The sequence below is a fragment of the Phacochoerus africanus genome, chromosome 4 (assembly GCF_016906955.1).
Source record: "Phacochoerus africanus isolate WHEZ1 chromosome 4, ROS_Pafr_v1, whole genome shotgun sequence".
In the NCBI taxonomy this organism is placed as follows: Eukaryota; Metazoa; Chordata; class Mammalia; order Artiodactyla; family Suidae; genus Phacochoerus; species Phacochoerus africanus.
The window spans coordinates 85624969-85645444 of record NC_062547.1 but is presented as its reverse complement, the minus strand read 5'-3'; the positions used below and the strand labels follow the sequence as shown (position 1 = coordinate 85645444).

General features: G+C 42.6%; 1 protein-coding gene across 1 annotated transcript in view; it reads right to left on the bottom strand.

Annotated features, from left to right (window-relative positions):
- IQGAP2 (IQ motif containing GTPase activating protein 2) overlaps positions 1-20476 on the bottom strand; it is a 338102-nt gene that overhangs the window by 47351 nt on the left and 270275 nt on the right. Inside the window, 5 exon segments of the mRNA XM_047778139.1 lie at positions 3232-3381; positions 12329-12537; positions 17586-17655; positions 18333-18404; positions 20237-20320. Coding sequence (XP_047634095.1) covers positions 3232-3381; positions 12329-12537; positions 17586-17655; positions 18333-18404; positions 20237-20320 — 585 coding nt within the window.

Below are 20476 nucleotides of genomic sequence, written 5' to 3'. Positions count from 1 at the left end.
TGTGTCATGACATATTTAATAGAATATAATTGTAGTAAGTATGCTTTACACTGTTCACCTTTTGGAGCCACATAGGAATATTTATGGTAGAAACAGAGAAGGGGGGGGCTAACAGATCTGGTTTCCAAAGAAACTGGCAAGAATAAACCAAGGGCCCAGCTATACAGACTGTTGTAGGAGGATTGATGAGTGAATGGAAGGAAACACATCCCATAATCTGAGACTAGAAAGAAAAAGATAAGGAAAACATGTGGAGACAGTGCCACGGACAAAGAGTGAGAAGGCAGGAAAGAGGTAGGGAGGCTAAGAGAAGGGTGAAAGTCAGGAGAGTTGATGGGGAAATGACAAGGGGAAAAAAAAGACAATTTACAAGAGTGACAAGAATTTTAAAACATTGACAAGGAGCCTTGAGAGCTCAGCTAAGGAGAGCGTTCAAGGCCTGGAGCAAGAGTCCTCATGCTAACGTGTTTTTTCTCCAGGAGCTACACCAACCAGATGGAGGTTAGAAGAGAAAAAAAATAATACTTAGGTTTCAGAGAAATTTAAGAGTCCTTCTCTTCATCTTCCTTCCGAAGAGAAAAAAATCCTTTTCCTTACATGGAAACCAGTATTTAATATCCTCAAGCAGTTTGGCTTTAAGGGTTTTAAATTCTAGTTTAGTTCACCACTTAGACTTCCTTTCAAGCTTGTAAAGATTGAAATTTTATGAAAAGCAGTTCAAGACAACTTTTTTTCCTTAGAGTTCTGGGGTGATTCCTCTCCCACACAAAGCATATGGGATTATAAGGAAGGCTAATGACTCCAAAGCTGAAGAGGCCCACCCCTTATTCCTCTCAGACGACCTCAAAACTTTACATGTATGCTTATACTGAAGAGACAAGCCCAGAGTAAAACCTGTACCACCTGACCTGCTGCTTTGGCTAAGAAATTCCAAAGGCCAGATTCCCTATCGCTGGCTTGTCTATAGTTTCCTCATTGGTCTTAGGAGAGAGAAGAAAAGGTGGAGAAACACACCTTATATTTTTTTTCTTTTTCTTTTTTTTGGGGGGCTCTTTAGGGCTGTACCTGCAGCACATGGAGGTTCCCAGGCTAAGGGTTGAATAGGAGCTGGAGCTGCTGGCCTATGTCAGAGCCACGGCAATGCCGGATCCTCAACCCAAAGAGCGAGGCCAGGGATCAAACCTGTGTCTTCATGGATACTAGCTATTCGTTTCTGCTGAGCCATGACAGGAACTCCATTATCTGATTTCTTGACACTCCACTCAGTACAACTAAATGGTAGTGTCCTGGTTCCATCAGTTATGAATTGTCCAGGGAATAAAACTTGGTGGAATTACTCTAAACACACTCCAGTGATTTTTCTCCTTTCCACTCAAGAGTTCCCACTAACAGAAGAGGGTAAATAACACAAACCTTAGGCCAATGAAGACATTTTCAATTTTCTAAATGACACAAATTCAATCAATATTCAACAACAGGGGGAGTTCCCATTATGGCTCAGCGGGTTAAGGACTTGACCTAGTCTCCACAAGGATAGGAGTTTGATCCCTGGCTTTGCTCAGTGGGTTAAGGATATGGCATAGCCACAAGCAGTGGCACAGGTCACAGATGCGGCTTGGATCTGGTGTTGCTGTGGCTGTGGTGTAGGCCTGCAGCTGTAGCTCTGATTTGACTCCTGGTCTGGGAACTTCCATAAGCCACAGATGTGGCCATAAAAAGGAAAAAAAAAAATCCAACACCTGGAAACTAAATCCTAAAGAAGCTTTATGCACTTTGAAGTTCATGGATGCCAAAAATGATAAATGCCTAAGATTAAATTTCGTACTTGTGGATGGCTATAACCCTAATTTCAGCAATCTAGCATGAGCATAATTTCACCTGTCTAGCATTGAGGGAGTTCCCCTTCTTTCTGGAAAGGTAGTTGTCAAGCCCTGGATTCCTCAGGACAATCCTCTTTTAACATTTTTCCTTCTATGCTGCCACACTGTGGACATTTGGGGCACTACACCTGTTTGCCCATCTAGTCTAAGTAGAGGATTCTCAACTTTACCAAAATGAACCAAACTCAACATTTCTTCTCTCAATGAGTCTAGCCACACCTGGTTTGTGGTTTGGGTAATGTGTTCTCTGTGCACCTAATGCCAACGATGTCCTCAAGCAAAGATTCAATCATCTCCAGACTTTACAGAATCACTGCCACCAGCAGTGGCCCCAGGTACACCTGACTTTTAAGGTAGAACTGCTGATTCACCTCTTTTAGCAAAGTTTTCCTGCCTTAGTGCAGGCTTCCGTTTTTCTCTATCATTTATTGTTTCCTTTGGGACTCATCGTATGTGTTGGTCAGGTGGAGAGGGTGAATCAGTGTTCAAACAAAACAGAAACTGGTCCACCCAAGTCTAGCTGTAACCAGTTCAACTTAGTTCTCACTCACATTCTGGAAGCAGTGGAAAATTACTGTTCATTTGGATCACAGAGAGGCCATGGAAATAATGCAAACAAGGGCAGGTTAGTTCTAGTACATATCCGGTCTTCATTGTTCCTAAGTTCTTCATGATTGACAGCTTTTGCTTATATAATTAGACTTCCACAATTTCTGCATAGAATTGTAGTATAACGTAGCATGGCTGAAGTCTGAAGTCAAACTGCCTGGGTCGGAGTTCCCGTCGTGGCGCAGTGGTTAACGAATCCGACTAGGAACCATGAGGTTGCGGGTTCGATCCCTGCCCTTGCTCAGTGGGTTAACGATCCGGCGTTGCCGTGAGCTGTGGTGTAGGTCGCAGACGCGGCTCAGATCCCGCGTTGCTGTGGCTCTGGCGTAGGCCGGTGGCTACAGCTCCGATTTGACCCCTAGCCTGGGAACTTCCATATGCTGCGGGAGCTGTCCAAGAAACAGCAAAAAAAAAAAAAAAAAACCACACAAAAAAAAGACCAAAAAAAAAAAAAACTGCCTGGGTCTCCATACCATTGCTTTACCGTTTACTGGCTGTGTCTCAGTTTTCTTATATGTAACGTGGGAATAACAGTAACAATTATTTTCTGAGGGTTCTCAGGCTTTTACTAAGAAATAAATGAGATAATGTGTGTAAAGTACCTAGAATGGCACTTGGTACTTAGCAGAGGCTCAGCACATGTAAATTCTGACAGCTTTAGCCCGAGAGAGGGTCCGCTGTAAACCACCACCATGGAACAAAGCATTTAACCCAAACTCACAGAGAAAGACATTGTTCTCACCTGTAAAAGATAAAAAAGCTGCTGATATGTTTCCAGTGTTTTCCTCCGCTCTTTACTCAAACTTTTAATTCCCTGGTTGTCAGTGCTATTCAATATTTCCATTTCTCCGCCTTTTTTCTTATTCAGTTTCGTTCTGTGTGAAATTACATCCTGGGGAAAAAAGTTATAAAATTACTACATTTGCTTCTGGTACTCTTTATCTCTTCCCTTCAGATACACCTGGAGAAGATCAATTTCCCACATTTCTCCCATGAAAAACAAAGGAATAGGGAATGTTAAATTAAGGAAATCTATCTTTCAGGTGAATTTGGCTTTTGTGATATTTTTCTCCAAAGTTGTATGCATTTGCTCTTCAGATGTGATGTTGGCTCCCAAGAAATTCAATAGGGAATGAATAGTCTTTTCAACAAATGATGCTGGGACAAACAGATATCCAGTTTCCAGGGGAAGAAAAAAAAAAAAAAAAAAAAGACCCCTAACGCACCCCACAAAAATTACCTCAAAAGAGATCAGAGAACTAAGTGTAAAAGCTAAAACTATGAACTCTTGAAAGAATACCTAGGTATAAATACTTAAATACTTGTCACCCTGGATTAGGCAATGGTTTCTTATTTGTGTTTGTGTGTGTGTGTCAATTTATTTAATGATTTTCCTCTTGATGGACAGTTAGTTTCTTGTACGTGCATCTTTGTGCATATAAGAAATGGTTTCTTAGCTATGACACCAAATACACTAGTGAAAAAAAAAGGTAAATGAGACTTCATGAAAATTAAAAGCTTTGCACTTCAAAGGATGCCCTGTTGATAAAACGAAAGACAATCCATAGAATGGGATAAAATATTTGCAAGTCTTGTCTTAGATAAGGGACTTGTATCTATATATAAAGAACTTTTACATCTCAAAAATAGAAAGACAGGAGTCGGTGAGGATGTGGAGAAACTGGAAACTTTGTACCCTGCTGGTAGGAATGTAAAATGGGTACAGCCATTTAAATTATCTAGGCAGGGAGTTCCTTTCGTGGCTCAGCAGTTAACGAACCCAACTAGGATCCATGAGGATGCGGGTTCGATCTCTGGGCTCACTCAGTGGGCTAAGGATCTGGCATTGCTATGAGCTGCAGTGGCTCTGATTCTCTCTAGGCTGGGAACTTCCATATGCGACAGGTGTGGCCCTAAAAAGCAAAAATAATCTAGGCCGTTTCTCCAAAGTTAAACACAGACTTACCACATGACCCAGCAATTCCACTCTTGGGCATACACCCAAAAGAACCGAAAAACATATGTCCCTACAAAAAATGTGTACATGAATGGCCAGAGCAGAATTATTCATAACAGCTGCAGAGGAAACAGCTCAAATGGCCATCAATAGATGAATGGACAAACAAAATGTGGTATGTCCATTCAACATAATGTTACTTTCTAATAAAGAGGAATATAGTACAAAGTCATGCTACAACATGGGGAACCATAAAAACACTATGCGAAGTAAAAGAAGCTGTTCACAACAGACCACATATGGTGTGATTCCAAAATCATGTGAAATAATCCAGAACAGGCAAATCTATTAAGCTGGAAAGGAGATTAAAGGTTGCTCTGGCTGGTGGTTGGAAGGAATAAGTAGTGACGGCTAATGAATATGGGTGTTTTTTTCTTCTGTTTTTTTTTGGAACTGAAATACTATTCACATACTATAAAGTTTATCCCTTTAACGAGTACAGTTCAGTGCTATTTAGTATTATTCACAAGATTGTGCAACCATCGCCACTAATTCCAGAACATTTGCTTTGGGGTTTATTTTGGGGGTGATGAGAATGTTCTAGAGTCAGACAGATGTGATGGTTGCACAATTTTGGGAATATATGAAACACCACTAAATTGTAACCTTTAAATGAATGAATTCTATCTTTTCAATACGTAAAAAGCACTGGCCAAAAATATGCAGCGTAGAAATTAATTAGAGATGGAAGGGAAAAGAAGTCTGTAAATGCCTAACAAAGTTAAGTTTCTCCCCCACCCCCAATCATGCTCTTTTAACCATTTACAGGGATTGTTGGAAAGTGTCACTAAAATCATGTCAATTGGTTGCCTCAGGCAAATGTGTCCCCTTCAGGGGCTTAAAGGGTAATGACCCAGAGTAGGTTCTTTAGATAAGGGTCTATCAAACATTTTATGGAGACCCATAGTCAAAAACGCATTTTATATCCTTTATTCGTAAACACACCCATACACATTATATGAAACAATACTTCTACTACTGGGATATACTCTGATATTTTCCATTTGTTTTTGTTCTATTTCATTTGTTAGACAGCAGATATGACCCATTAAATTGATTTCACGGGAGTTCCCACCGTGGCTCAGCAGAAATGAATCTAACTAGTATACATGATGATGGCCTTGCTCCATGGGTCAGGGATCCAAGCATTGCCTTGAGCTGTGGTGTAGGTCCAAATGTGGCTCCAATCCTGCATTGCTGTGGCTGAGATGCAGGCCAGCAGCTGTAGCTCAGATTTGACCCCTAGCCTGGGAACCTCCATATGCTGTGGGTACAGTGCTAAAAAAAAAAAGCAAGGAAAACAAAGTTGATTTCATGACCCATTAATGACACATGACTTACGTGAAAGCCACAGCTCTAGAATGCCTTCTTGGCCACTTAACATTGGGTCACTGTCCCACAGAGGAGGTGGCAAGAAAGTGGTTTTCCCTAAGACTTCTTCCATCTGTTTCCCTGAGCTCTTAGCCCAACCTCCACATGAGGGGTCTTTTTGCAGCCAGTATGGGAATGGGCCAGCACTGTCCCTTTGTGGTGGCCCTCCAGGGACTTCAGGCACCACAGTGCTTTGCCGTGCATGCACTGCTGGCCATTTAGGATCCCTAGCCCCCGTCTGCCACATGCAGGTAGGGACTCCAAGGCATTTTGACAACAAAAACATGTGCCTGTCCCCACTTGCAATTATCCCAGGCAGGAGAACCACTGTATAGGACAAGCTCTAAATCTGCTTACCTCCTACCCTCCTCTTCTCCCGTAGCTGGAGTCAGTTTACAGGGAGACAAAAAATCTGCCCCCCCCCCAACAACAAAAACAACATCCTCGGAGCTTTGAGATTAGATAGTTTTACATGGTTCTAATTCATCGCCTTCCAGGTCATAAAGTCATACTTTCTCATTCTCAGAGAGGGGCAACCTTGACCGAGTCCTATATGTCTGTTCCCCCTATGGTGGAAGAGGGGACTGGAGTTGCATTTCTATAAAAATTTTTAAAACCAGTCATAATGGAAAAAAATAAAAATCATTATATAAAAAAATAGTAGAGTTAAAAAAAAAAAAGGTGACAATCCCTTCGCTTATTTCACAAATATATAAATTACCTTCGAGATGAAGAAAGGAAACATAGTTACCACCGGATGGAGGTTAAAGAGGCAGCAGCAGCTTGATAGCCTTAGACATCACTAGGCTAACTGGCTTAGAGCTCCATTTACCCCAGGTTTCCCCTCTTCAAATAACTGGAAATGTGTAGGTCATTCAATTCCCTCAAATATATGCAATAGATTAATTACATAATCATTATTATTTTGCTTTCTAGGGTCGCACTAGCGGGATATGGAGGTTCCCAGGCTAGGGGTCAAATCGGAGCTGCAGCTGCCGGCCTACCCCCCAGCCACAGCAACGCGGGATCCTAGCAGTGTCTGTGACCTACACCACAGCTCACAGCAACGCTGGATCCTTAACCCACTGAGCAAGGCCAGGGATCGAACCTGCATCCTCATGGACTCTAGGTGGGTTCATTTCTGCTGCACCACAACAGGGACTCCTAAATTGATTATCTTGACTTCTAATATATGGAGGGAAAAAAAATCTTGGTACTTATAACCTCTGCACTCTTCCCCCCAACTACTTTCAATGGAGATAGCTCCGGCAACTGGACACTTTTCTTGTGTTTTGTTGCAGACCTCATCTTTAGGGTGGCCTTTCCTGACACATACAGAAGAGAAGAGAGGATGGGGTGGTAAGCCAGCTCTAGGGCAGAACGAAATTCCTTTGTATTATTAATAGACTTGGTGAAGAGAGGACAGGAAGAGCCATGGAGGAAGGGAAATAGCAAAGTCAAATGCTGAGCCCTGGAGGGGAAGTAGGGGGGCAGGGCAAGAGCCAGCAGCTGTGCAGAGGGAACGTCTGTGTGCTGGAGACCCGAGGACAGGGCTGCACACTTGAACGTGATAAGCCCTTCCTCTTTCCTCCCTGTGAAATCACACTTGGCTCCCAGGAGCTCTGGTGTGAATGGAGGTTGGCTTTGGGAAGCCTGAAGGTGGACCAAAGACAAGCCAGGCAGGGCTTCCAAAGAGATGCACGTCCTTCTTTTTTTTTTTTTTTTGCTTTTTAGGGCTGCATCTGCGGCATATGGAGGTTCCTAGGTTAGGGGTCGAATCAGAGCTACAGCTGCCAGCCCACATCATAGCCACATAATGCCAGATCCGAGCCGCATCTGTGACCTACACCATAGCTCACAGCAACACCGGATCCTTAACCCACTGAGCAAGGCCAGGGATCGAACCTGCAACCTCATGGTTCCTAGTAGGATTGCTTCCGCTGCGCCACGATGGGAACTCTGCATGCTTATTAACAGAAAATTTCATGTCCTCTATTCTTATTGATAAATATCAAACATTTGAGGAATACTGAATTGAAGGAGCAAGAGTATTGAACGTGTTCATAACATTCCCACATCTCTGTGTCGCCTCAATTGCTACCATCTTTTCCCTCCCCCTGATAACAGAGTATCTGCCTGCAGGTATGATGTTATAGCGTACAAACTTCTGTAGAAAGTGTGGACTTAGGAGCCATAAACATATGGTATCTGGATATTATAATGAGCTTTGGGATCTTGCTCAGGATAACCTAAGACTCAGTTTCCTTACATCTATAAAATGGGCTCAATAATAGCAATCTTACTGAGTTGCTGTAAAGATGAAAAACAATCCATGTGGGAGTTGTCTCATGGCCTAGTGGTGCAAGGATCTGGTGCTGTCCCTGCTGTGGTGTGGATTTAACTCCTGGTCTAGGAACTTCTGCATGACGTGGGGTGCAGCCAACCCCCCCCCCAAAAAAAAAACCCCACACTCAATCCAGATAAAGCATTTAGCACATTTTCCAGTGACAAAAACAAGGCTCAGAGAGGTGAAGGAACATGCCCAAGGAAACATGCTAATATAAGCAGCCAAGAGGTGTACTTAAGCAATAAAAGAAATTTCAATTCTGGGTTTCAGGTAGCCCTGGCCTGTTAAATCTGCATTCAGGTGATACATCCATGGGCATGTTAGTGATTTGAAATTACTTTCTGTTTCCATGTAGGATTTTTTCCCTTCAAGCTAATTTGAGTCTAGACCTTTCTTCCTCCCTATTCCTGCCAGAAACGTCTACGTTAGCTCTTTTTTCCATTCCCAAACGTTTTCGTCTGCCTAAAACCAGTATTAGGCATTTCACTCGCCCACTGACTTTCTGAGGTTCCTAGGAAAAAATGCCAATTTTAAAAGAATTGTAAAATACATGGTGACTAGAGAGAATGGGAGTTGCTCTGTAAGAACTAAGCCACTTCTCTTGAATATCTTTTTTCTCCCTCAAGGCATGGTTCATTATTAAAGGAAAAAAAAAAAAGTAAAAAGAAGGTTAATTCTACCAATGCAAAGAAAAATCGTTTAATTTTTTTCTTAAGTGTACATATTTTTTACAATGAATGAAATCATATTGTTTCCGTTACTATTTGCGTCTCCATTATATTGTGACCTTTGCTCCTGTCCTTAAATATTCTTCCGAAATATTTATTTTTAGTGGTTGTGTAACATACCTGTTAGACTGGTTCTATTGTCCTCTGTTGTTTTAGGGTTTGGGTTGTTTCCAATTATTTCACTACTATGAATAAAGCAAAAGCACTATTCTTATCATCTAACCAAAAGTGCCACTATCAATACGATGAAAACGTAGAGATTTGATAATCACTAGTTTAACTTCAGGCAACGTGTGTTAAATATTTATTTGACAACCTAAACTGAGAACTTAGTTTCACAATGCTATCCATTACTAATGCTTTAACGACAGTTTAAACATTCATAAAGACCCGAAAACTGGCCACGTTTGTATTTCCACAAGCTAGATATTTCTACTACTTAGTCTTTTGCAATGAAGCCTTTATTTTAAAAGGCAAGGCATTTCCTGTTTACAACTTTATGGGACTAGGGTAAAACAAGAGTTGAAGGCTATAAAAGGTTATAAAAGGTCCTTCTGGAATATATTATACTTTAAAAGTTTTCATGTGTGTCAAACAATACAAACACATTATTCTTTTTTAAAAGGCCAAAGTACTCTTGTTTTTCCTGGATGAAAAAAACAGAGAGTTAAATGCAGAACATTTATTTTTTATTTTTTGGTCTTTTTGTCTTTAGGGCCGCACCCACAGCATATGGAGGTTCCCAGGCTACGGGTCCAATCAGAGCTACAGTTACCGGCCTGCACCCACAGCCACGGTAACGTAGGGTCCGAGCCATGTCTGCGACCCACACCACAGCTCATGGGAACACGGGATCCTTAACCTGCTGAGCGAGGCCAGGGATTGAACCTGCGTCCTCATGGATGCTAGTTGGCTTCGTTAACCGCTGAGCCACGACGGGAACTCCACTGCAGAACATGTAAATTGCAGTGTTATTCCTTAATCTTTAGAAAAGGCGATCGTTTCCTATCTTATACTTGCTCTAGTATTTTCTCAGTGCTACTTCGCTGGTGTCTCTGTGAGGGCTGGAAACCAGAGCAGGGCATTCTCTTGTCCACTTAGCTGGGGGCTTCCTGGACCTGCTCATCTCGTCTTCCAGACCCACACCGGAAGCTGGCTTTCCACCTCTGAGCCACTGCAGCCTTCTCAGAGCATCCAGAAGGTCAACTTCCCGACCTGTCTGTTTTCCCAAAATTGATGTGGGGCAAGAATAGGGACATGGAGAGAGATCTTACCCTAGAAAGCTCCTTTCCTTGAATAAAAATGAAACTTCCAGAGTTCCCGTCGTGGCTCAGTGGTTAACAAATCCGACTAGAAACCATCAGGTTGCGGGTTTGGTCCCTGGCCTTGCTCAGTGGGTTAAGGATCTGATGAGCTGTGGTGTAGATCGCAGACGTGGCTTGGATCCTGAGTTGCTGTGGCTCTGGCGCAGGCCGGTGGCTACAGCTCTGATTCGACCCCTAGCCTGGAACCCTCATATGCTGCAGAAGCGGCCCTAGAAAAGGCAAAAAGACCAAAAAAAAAAAAGAAAAGAAAAAAGAAACTTTTCACATGGGTTTAGGGTGCTCTGACCTTGGCAGGTTTCTCAGACACAAAACCACAGCACTATTTAGCTAGAGGCTATTTTTAGGGAAATGCCTCTTGTAGGGGTCATGTTGGAAATAGGTGTTAGGGGGGTTAACATCGACTGGAGGGCACCACTAGCTCCCAGGGGGTGGGGGCTGGGGAAGGCACATGCCCTCCTGTCCTAGAGTGTGTAGGGTGGTGCTGTGTGAATGACTGCCCACATCTCACGGGCCTGGATTTTTTAATGTCTCAGTGGTCAGTCATGCAGGTCACAATTCAGTTGTGTAATTGCTTGAGCCTCAAATCTAATTGTTTTATATATATGCACAATATATATCCCTATAATTCGAGAATAAATTTCATTTTCTAAGACTGCAATTGTGGGTCAACTGGGGTTGGGGGAAGACTACATTTTGTATCTTCTAAACTCTCCCAAGAGTTGTTCTCCCTTTTGGAAAATGAACTCATAGACAGAGTCCTTAGCTGACCTGATCAGGCTCATCTGGAGCTCTCAGAATCTGCGGCTATTCTGTGAAGAGGCCCAAGTCTGGAAAGTTTTATCAGATCTCTAATGACATCAGGCTCATGTATTTTCATAGTGAAATACATGCTTTTTAAGAATAAATCCATTTCTTTATTTCTTTTTCTTTTTCTTTTTAGGGCTGTACCTGCAACACATGGAAATTCCCAGGGCAGGAGTTGAATTGAAGCTGCAGCCTATGTCACAGCCATGGCAACACCAATCTGAGCCTCATCTATGACCTAAGCCACAGCCTGCAGCAAGGTGGGATCCTGAACCCACTGAGCAAGGCCAGGGATCAAACCCGAATCCTCACAGAGACTGTGCGAAGCCCTTAACCCGCTGAGCCACAGTGGGAACTCCAAATCCGTTTCTTTCTATTTTTCTTTTATATTCATAGAAAGGCCTGGAGTTCCTGTTGTGGCTTAGTAGATTAAAAACCCAACTAGCATCCATGAGGGTGTGGGTTCGATCCCCGGCCTCGCTCAGTGAGTTAAGGATCTGGCATTTCCACCAGCTGCAGTGTAGGTGGAAGATGCAGCTTGGATCTGGCATTGCTGTGGCTGTGGCAGTTCAGATTTGACCCCTAGTCTGGGAACTTTCGTATGCTGCAAGTGTGGCCCTGAAAAGATGATAAATAAATAATTAAGTAAATAAACAAATTAAATTAATTATTAAATTAAATTAAAAATTCATAGAAAGGCCTTAGTCTTGTTATGAAGGTATATCTACAAGTAGGTTTATTTCCCATCAACTTCCTTTCAGAATGGTAAAGAAGGAGTTCCTGGCATGGCACAGTGGAAACGAATCTGACTAGGAATCATGAGGTTGTGGGTTCGATCCCTGGCCTCGCTCAGTGGGTTAAGGATCTGGTGTTGCCGTGAGCTGTGGTGTAGGTCACAGACGTGGCTCGGATCTGGCGTTGCTGTGGCTGTGGTGTAGGCTGGCAGCTGTAGTTCTGATTCAGTCCCTAGCCTGGGAACCTCCATATGCCATGGGTGCAGCCCTAAAAAGACAAAAGACCAAAAAAAAAGAAAGAAGAATGGTAAAGAAGCCTTAGCAAATGTTACCAAAGGGAGGCACAGAATTTGGCAGGACTGAGCACCATGAAGTGGTCATAAAAATGGTAAATAAACTTTGGACCACTCCTTCTGGACTCTGAAGGAGCTTCGCTGGATCAAAGGTGTTGTGGGCAAAAACACCAGCACCTCCTCTCCTCAGGGAGGCATCAGTCCCACAGACCCCACTGACCTCCAGCGTGATCCTGTTCTTCACCAGGAGCCCAATCTTAATGTCCATCAGGTTCAGGTCTTTCTCGAGCTGTTGATTGCCCCGGATCTTGGTCACCACTTCTTCCCTTAATCGCGCCACCTCCAGCTCCTCCTGGAAATCCAAGTCGCTTTGATCCAACAGGTGTACGAACTTGCGGATGACGGTTAAGGGTGGGTTTTCAGAGCCAACTGCAAGGAAAGGGAAGGCGTGCTTTACTTGGGCATGCTTGATGGGCTCATCAGGAGGAAAGACATCAGGTCATTTCATAAGGAACTCCCAGAAACAATGGAGCAATGGACGTGCTTGGTCTCTGGGGTCCATCGCTCTGCTTCATGCAACATCTGGACAAGGCAACTGATCAAATAAAGAAACACACACCACTGACAGAGTCTGGCCTCACTCTTTCCTTGTTATCTGTACTCATTTATCAGCGCTCTCTCAGGCTGCTTCCAGGACTCACACACTGAGGAGATAGCTCTATCTCTCTGTGTCTTATTGATGAAGAATCTGGGAAAGAATGCCCATGAGAGCTTGGCTCTGAGAACCTGTGGCTGAGCCAGATAAGAGACTTCTGTTTCTGCTGCAGGAAGCAGAAAGCATTCTTTCTCCATCCGAAAGTGCTGGGGGACGGAGCAGGAACTAGGTAAAAGGGGCATCAGGAAAGGTCAGTGAGGGGAGAGCTGGAAGGCCCCCTAGAAGCCAAAAGATTGAAAATGGGAACCCGTGCACTATGTGGCAGAAATGAAAACAATGTTAGAAAGTGAAATTGGGGGAGTTCCCGCTGTGGTGCAGTGGGTTAAGGATCTGGCATTGTCTCTATAGCAGCTCAGGTTGCTGCTGAGGTTCAGGTCTGATCCCTGGCCTGGGAACTTTAACACACACATGCTGTGGATATGGCCAAAAAAAAAGAAAGAAAGAAAGGAAAAGAAATTGAAGTTGGGTCTTTATCCTTTAAGCATGGATCAGGGCGGGCCCTCAGCGCCTAGGACACCAGGCTCAGTCGTTGAGAGGGGAATCTGTATAAATTCTACAAAGGCTTTTCTTTGGTGCCTTGACCTTTAATTATGCTTTAATTCCCTGGCAATCTGACTTTTAGGGAAAAAAAATACTTTTTAAGGTGTTTAGTGAGATCTACTCAGGGTAAACTGTAAGAATATACTACCTGGACCTTCAGTGATGAATGGTTAGACACAGCAAAACAATGATGGCTTGAGAGAACCCAGACCAGTAGGCAGCCTCAATACTCACCCTCTTGGAGTTCCCATCGTGGCTCAGTGGTTAACGAATCCAATTAAGAACCATGAGGTTGCGGGTTCGATCCCTGGGTTAAGGATCCGGCATTGCTGTGAGCTGTGGTGTAGGTCGCAGATGCGGCTCGGATCCCGCGTTGCTGTGGCTGTGGTGTAGGCCGGCGGCTATGGCTCCAATTTGACCCCTAGCCTGGGAACCTCCATATGCTGCGGGAGTGGCCCTAGAAATGGCAAAAAGACAAAAAACCCCAAAAAAACCCCCACCCTCTCTCCTTCTCATCCAAGGCCCTGCTCGAGTGTCCTTATACTTCCAGCTTGGTTCTATGGTGCTCTGATACTCAAGGAATAAAGAATGCAACCAACCATGCAAACAATTAACAGCATGAACCCAGCATGAAAAGCCTAACCCAGAGCCACCTGCATTGCTACTGTACCCCTTCTGGGGGTCTCTATTGGTATTTGTCAAGGAAAAGCCTTAGGAAGCTTGAGGGGTCTGGTTCTGCTTCCAGGCTCAGAATCTACTGGAAAAAAAAAGCAACAATAGCTTATATTCCACTGGATTCCAAGTTGCCTGGGATCATGGACCAGCCACTTCCTGATCATTGAAACAGATGTGAATTTATTTTCCTTGTATTTCAACAAAGATATTGTTGGTGTCACGGCCATTTCAGAGACAGCCTGAGCTGTGCCCCAGAGCTCACTCATGTAGCTGAGTTGAGAGGACATAAGCCATCTCACTCCCCCTGCTCCTAAGGATTGTATGTCTTTTTAGGTGCTCATAGTCCCGAAAGAAACAAATCAATATTTTGGCTTTACTATTATGGCTCAAAATTAATAGCTCTTCTATCAGTAGTTGGCTTTTTGGCATCTTCACACCATTTTGTGGTCTTTTCATTTCAGGAAATCACACAACTATACAGTCAGCACTTAAAAGTGGCCACTTGAGGAGTTCTAGTTATGGCTAGCGGAAACAAAGCCGACTAGCATCCATGAGGACACAAGCTGGATCCATCCCTGGCATCACTCAGTGGGTTGGGGATCCAGCATTGCTGTGAGCTGTGGTGTAGATCATAGATACAGCTGGGATCTGGCATTGCTGTAACTCTGGCGTAGGCCAGCAGCTACAGCTCCAATTGGGCCCCTAGCCTGAGAACCTCCATATGCCGTGGGTGTGGCTCTTAAAAAGATTAAAAAAAAAAAAAAAAAAGAAAGTGGCCACTTTACAATTTCGGTAACTTCCAACTTGAGTGCATTCAATGCCCTTCTAGAGGGAATGGGTGAAAAAATGTTGATGACAGGACTAAGAAAAGTGATCCAGTTCTCAGCTTAGAAAAACAATGCCTTCATTTTATGAAGATGCTGAATAGAGGAAGGAATGAAAATTTGTAGTTCAGTTATCATAAAGCCATGCTATCTGCCAAAGCCCAGAGCAGCTTTGATTGAACTTATTCACCGACATAGTTTCTATCTGCCTTCTATGCTTTTAACAGGAAATTACCTAGATGTTTTAACTGGAATTTCTTTTATCTTTGTATCCAAAAAAAAGAAAAGAAAGAAAAAGAAAGAAAGAAAAAAAGGAAAAAAAGTAAGCAAGTGACAGGCATCACCTTAGCCACCCAAAAAACATGTTCCCTCAAAGGAAATGAAAAGCAACCTGTGTCCATTTGGAAAATTCATCCTTAAATTATCTATTTTAATGTGCTAGAACTCAGGAAAAAAACTCCCTATGCAGTCTTCTTATAAAAAATTAAAGATATCTAGAAACAAGGATATACATCTCTTCAATTCCAAAGTGGAAGAATGTGGTCTTGAAAAGACTGGGGATCTTTTCTCATCCAGGTTGCATGCTGGATGCTGGAATCTAGTGGGATGAGGGACTATCCAGAAGATTCCACAGGCTTGAGGCACAACCTGGCTTCTGAGGCTTCCTGAGACTCTTTCCCTTAGCAAGTCCCAGGAAAGATCTTTCTTAGGCCACTTTACCTGGTAATTCAGACAGGCTTTTGATAACAAAGGGTATTGGCAACATTTGGCTCCCTCTTACACTAGGGATATTATTGAAGAGTTTTTTTTATTTCTTCCAAAAAAAAATAAATAAAAATAAGAAACAAGGCAGTTAGGGAGAATATAATGGCCATTTGCATGCCTAAAATACCCAAAGATTTTTTTTCCCCCCCTCTCAAAACTAAACTTGAGTGATCTAAATAGTTGAAGAATTTGGGCAGTACAAAGAAACTTATCAGCAAGCTCTTCTAGACTTAGTCTAGGAAATGCTCTCGGTCTTGTGATAATTGGCATGTTGAAAGTTCAACATGTAGAGAATGAGCTTCACTATGAAAAAATAGAATAATAAACATTTTGCAGAGCTGGGACTGAAAAAGAGCATGAAATGTGGATGAGATTTCTAGGTGATGCCTATTTTATTTTGCTGTTGTCAAACATTCCATAAATGGCATACACTAGTATTATACAAAAGACAATATAAAAAACCATAGGTACTGTGAGAAGTCTAGAATAAAATTATAGGAAGATGTTTGTAGTTATCTTTGGGAGATGAAACTATGCACTTTCCCCTTCTTATTCATATATCCAAATTTCTTATATGACTATGTTTTATTCTTTTTGTTTGTTTTTTAGGGCCACACCTGCAACATATGGAGGTTCCCAGGCTAAGGGTCGAATCCGAGCTACACAACAACGCAGGATCCAAGCCGTGTCTGCAACCTACACCACGGCTCAGGGCAACGTTGGATCCTTAACCCACTGAATGAGCCAGGGATCGAACCTGAAACCTCACAGTTTACTCGTCAGATTCTTTCCTATGCGCCACAATGGGAACTCCTGTGTTTTATTCTTAAAATGAAAGAAAAAAAAAATCATAGGCCAGCTAATAAAAGTATTCAAATGTAAGTTAATCTTCTGGCTCTTCTGCATTCCTGCCTCTTGCTCAAATATAAAAGCATTAGCATTTATACTAACTTCATTTGTATTGATTTTTCTTTTTATGGCCACATCTGTGGTATATGGAAGTTCCTGGGCTAGGGGTCAAATTGGAGCTGCAGCTTCGGCCTACACCACAGCCATGGCAACACCAGATGCAAGCTGCATGTGCGTGCGACCTATGCTGCAGCTTGTGACAACGTTAGATCCTTAAGCCACTGAACAAGGCCAGGGATGGAACCCGAATCCTTGCAGATAACTACTGAGTCCTTAACCTGCTGAACTACAATGGAAACTCCTCCTTTAATTTTTTAATTTAATTTTATTTTTTGTCTTTTTGCCTTTTCTAGGGCTGCACCCGTGGCATATGGAGGTTCCCAGGCTAGGGGTCTAATCGGAGCTGTTGCGGCCTACGCCAGAGCCACAGCAACGTGGAATACGAGCCGCGCCTGGGACCTACACCACAGCTGACAGCAACACTAGATTCTTAATCCACTGAGCGAGGCCAGGGATCGAACCCACAACCTCATGGTTCCTCATCAGGTTCATTAACCACTGAGCCACGACGGGAACTCCGGAAACTCCTCCTTTAAAAATACATTTTTAAGTTTCGTTGATTTACAATGTTGAGTTAGTTTCAGGTGTGCATCAAAGAGATTCAGAGCCTTTCCCATTACAGGTTGTTTCCAAGACACTGAGTAGTTTCCTGTGCTATATGTTGTTTATCTACGAATATATAGTAAGTGTGTATCTGTTAATCCCAAACTCCTGATTTATCCCTTCCCCCGCCCAAGCCCATTCTTTCTGAAGAAGAAATCATACCTACTGCACTCACCCCACACCACTTAGATAGAAAGGCTCATCTCTTGTTATCACATGTCCCTCTGTGCCCTGGTGCAGAACCTGGGGTTCTGAGATGGGCAAAATCTACTCGAAAATATGGGCATTCTCTGTGCCTGGAGCAACCACTGCAGTGACTCAGATGGAAATACCTTGTCCGCGTCTGGTTTATAAGGGATGCTTTGTTTCAGAGAGCTCCCACTTACCCAGGGTTTTGTAGTCATCTCTGGCTTTGTTTGCTCTCAAGAGAGACTGTATTTTCACAATTTCATTGTTCTGCAAAAGAATAAGACCAGTCACGACCTTCCAGAATCCCACCGACTCTACTCTTTTAGAATTTAGAATGATTTAAGAACTAAGAGTACTTTCAAAATGGACACTGCTTAGAACTGAGAGTACCCAGATGTGGCATATCTGACGTTTATTTTTGCATTCTCTTTGAAGGAAGGGTCAGATAACTTAGCTGAAAGTATAAACAAGATTGCAAAGGGACTGTGTAAATAAAGAGATCTAAAAAGGGAAAAGAATTTTACCACCAAACTTAGATGGTCCAATCTACGTTCACATGTCTGTTCTTCAAAGATGCTGGAAAAAAAAAATTCTTCCTGTGGGCTTCTATTTTAATGAAGCCATCAGCGGTAAAATTTTTACATGCAATGTTGGAAAAGCCTTCATTACAAGCTTTTCTCTTTGGCGTTACGAGCCCCGTATCAGTTTTCCCCTCACCCATTTTCTATCCAGTTCTGAATGGTAAAATCTCTCTCTGAATGGGAGTTCTGAATAAAAAGAAACAGAAGCAGCCTCCAAATAGGACCACAGTGAGTTCTAAAATCTGTTTTTCCCTCCTAGTGTTCATTTCCAGCATTTAATAAAAATCATTTGATGCTAACATTCAACCAAGTATTTGTTTTGTTCATTTTCAGCCAGGATAAAAACCCACACACGTCTCTTACATGGTCTTTGAAATACTGCAGTCGTGAAAGGTAATTCTTTCGTGCTCTTCTCATCCGGAACCAGGACTGAATCTAAACACAAGTTACATAAAGAAATCCAGGCAATTACTACACAACCTTTTATATCTTTTTATGCAGTCTTTCAAAAAGAAATTGAAATTTCATTTGATAAATAAAAAGTAGCAGCCCACCAAATAATAAACATTTCAGGCCTCATCTTCATCTCCTACTCCTTTCATTGCATTTCTCCTAGGGATTCAGAACATTTTACACATTTTGCACATTCTACAAGATGGAGCTTTCTGTATTCTTTTGCTTTCTCAATAAACAAAAGCCAAGAGGGCGAGCGATTTTGCTGAGTGTTGCACTGGGCCAGGGGATCCAACTAAACTGGGTTCAGGGTTTCTTCCAAGATCCCTTGAATGCAGCCAATATTCTTTGTCTTTACAGGAAAACATTTCAAGAGGTCTCATGAGGGACCAACTATGATGGTTTTTGGAGCAAATAGCCTTGTGTTTCATGGTGAGCACAGGCCAGTATTTCATTCAAGAGCTAATCATGCACAAGGAGTCGAGAACATACCATTTTCTATCCTCACAGTTTAAAAAGTCTTTTTTTTAAATTTATTTTTTATTGTTATTTCCCCCAATACACTTTTTTTTTTTTCCCACTGTACAGCATGGGGACCCAGTTACACATACATGTATACATAACTTTTTCTCCCATTGTTGTGCTCCGTTGTAAGTATATAGACATAGTTCTTAATGTTACACAGCAGGATCTCATTGTTAATCCATTCCAAGAGCAAGAGTTTGCATCCGTTAACCCCAAGCTCCCAATCCCTCCTACTCCCTCCCCACTAATCATTTAAAATAGAAGGGGAAATAAAAAGTTTCTCCAACAAACAAAAGCTAACAGAGTACAGCAATACAAAACCCATTCTAAAAGAAATACTGAAAGGGCTTCTTTAAATTGGGAAAAAAAAAAAAAAGAGGAAGAACTAGGATGGAGGAAACACAATCAGAGAGCAGTCACTGAAATAAGCCAGCATACAGATTTAATTATGAAGATGTTTAAAAAAAAAAAAAAGACATCTTTTTTCTTTTAGGGCCATACCTGCTGCATATGGAAGTTTCCAGGCTAGGGGTCAACTCCTATGCCACAACACAGCAATGCCAGGTCCAAGCCACATCCGCAACCTACACCACAGCCTGTAGCAATAGCTGGGTCTTTAATCCACTGAGGGAGGCCAGGGATTGAACCTGCATCCTCATGGATACTAGCTGGATACAACGGGAACTCCTAAAATGTCTTAACTAATTTCATTGATCCCCATCACTCCAGCTCCACTCTTTTGGCTCTTCTCTGGATTTATAAGTTCCTACAAGCTCAGGGCCATACATCCCTTTGGTTTTCAGCTCCGGGAGAGTGGCATCCCTCAGCCCTCCGAGCAACAAGCCTTGGTGGGAAGCTGGGTTAGACAGGCCCACCACCTAAAGACAGGTCCTAACTTAGCTCTTTTTCCTCTCGTCGCTGGTTTTGCATTTGTCTTACAACTAAGGTTCGTACTGCTACCTTTGAGCATTCTAAATACCACTGGTGAAGACAAGAATAAGAACATAAAATAAAGCTGGGTTTCCTCTAGACTTTGAGGATTTGGAACTCAAAGTAACTGATTTGGACTTTTGAGAGGAAGAGCGTTTATTAGAAAGGAGCAGAGAGAATATAGTGCTTTGAAGGACCTGCTTGAAGATGGTGAGCTAAGTGAGTAGCAGAGGTTGGACTCAAACCCACTCCTTGGTTCTGCCATCAAGGCTCATACACAGCCTGTCTTGCAGAAGCAAAACATAAATTAAGGGGAAAGTTTGAGTCCAGCACTACCTAAGGTAGGAAAGGGCGTTTACCTTCACAATTGCTGAAATATTATCAATGAACATTTGTCGCCGCTTCATATATGATGCCCGTTGCTGATGTCCCTTCCAAAAAGCCTGTGGAAAATAATAAGTTACAGAATTACATACATGCAGCAGTTTATTTGAGAAAGTGCAAGGACGGAGTGCATCTGAGCAGACACGGGTTTGGCACAATGTCAAGGACCCTTCCTTCCACATCTCATCTGGACACCCTCTCTGGGGGTGGACATT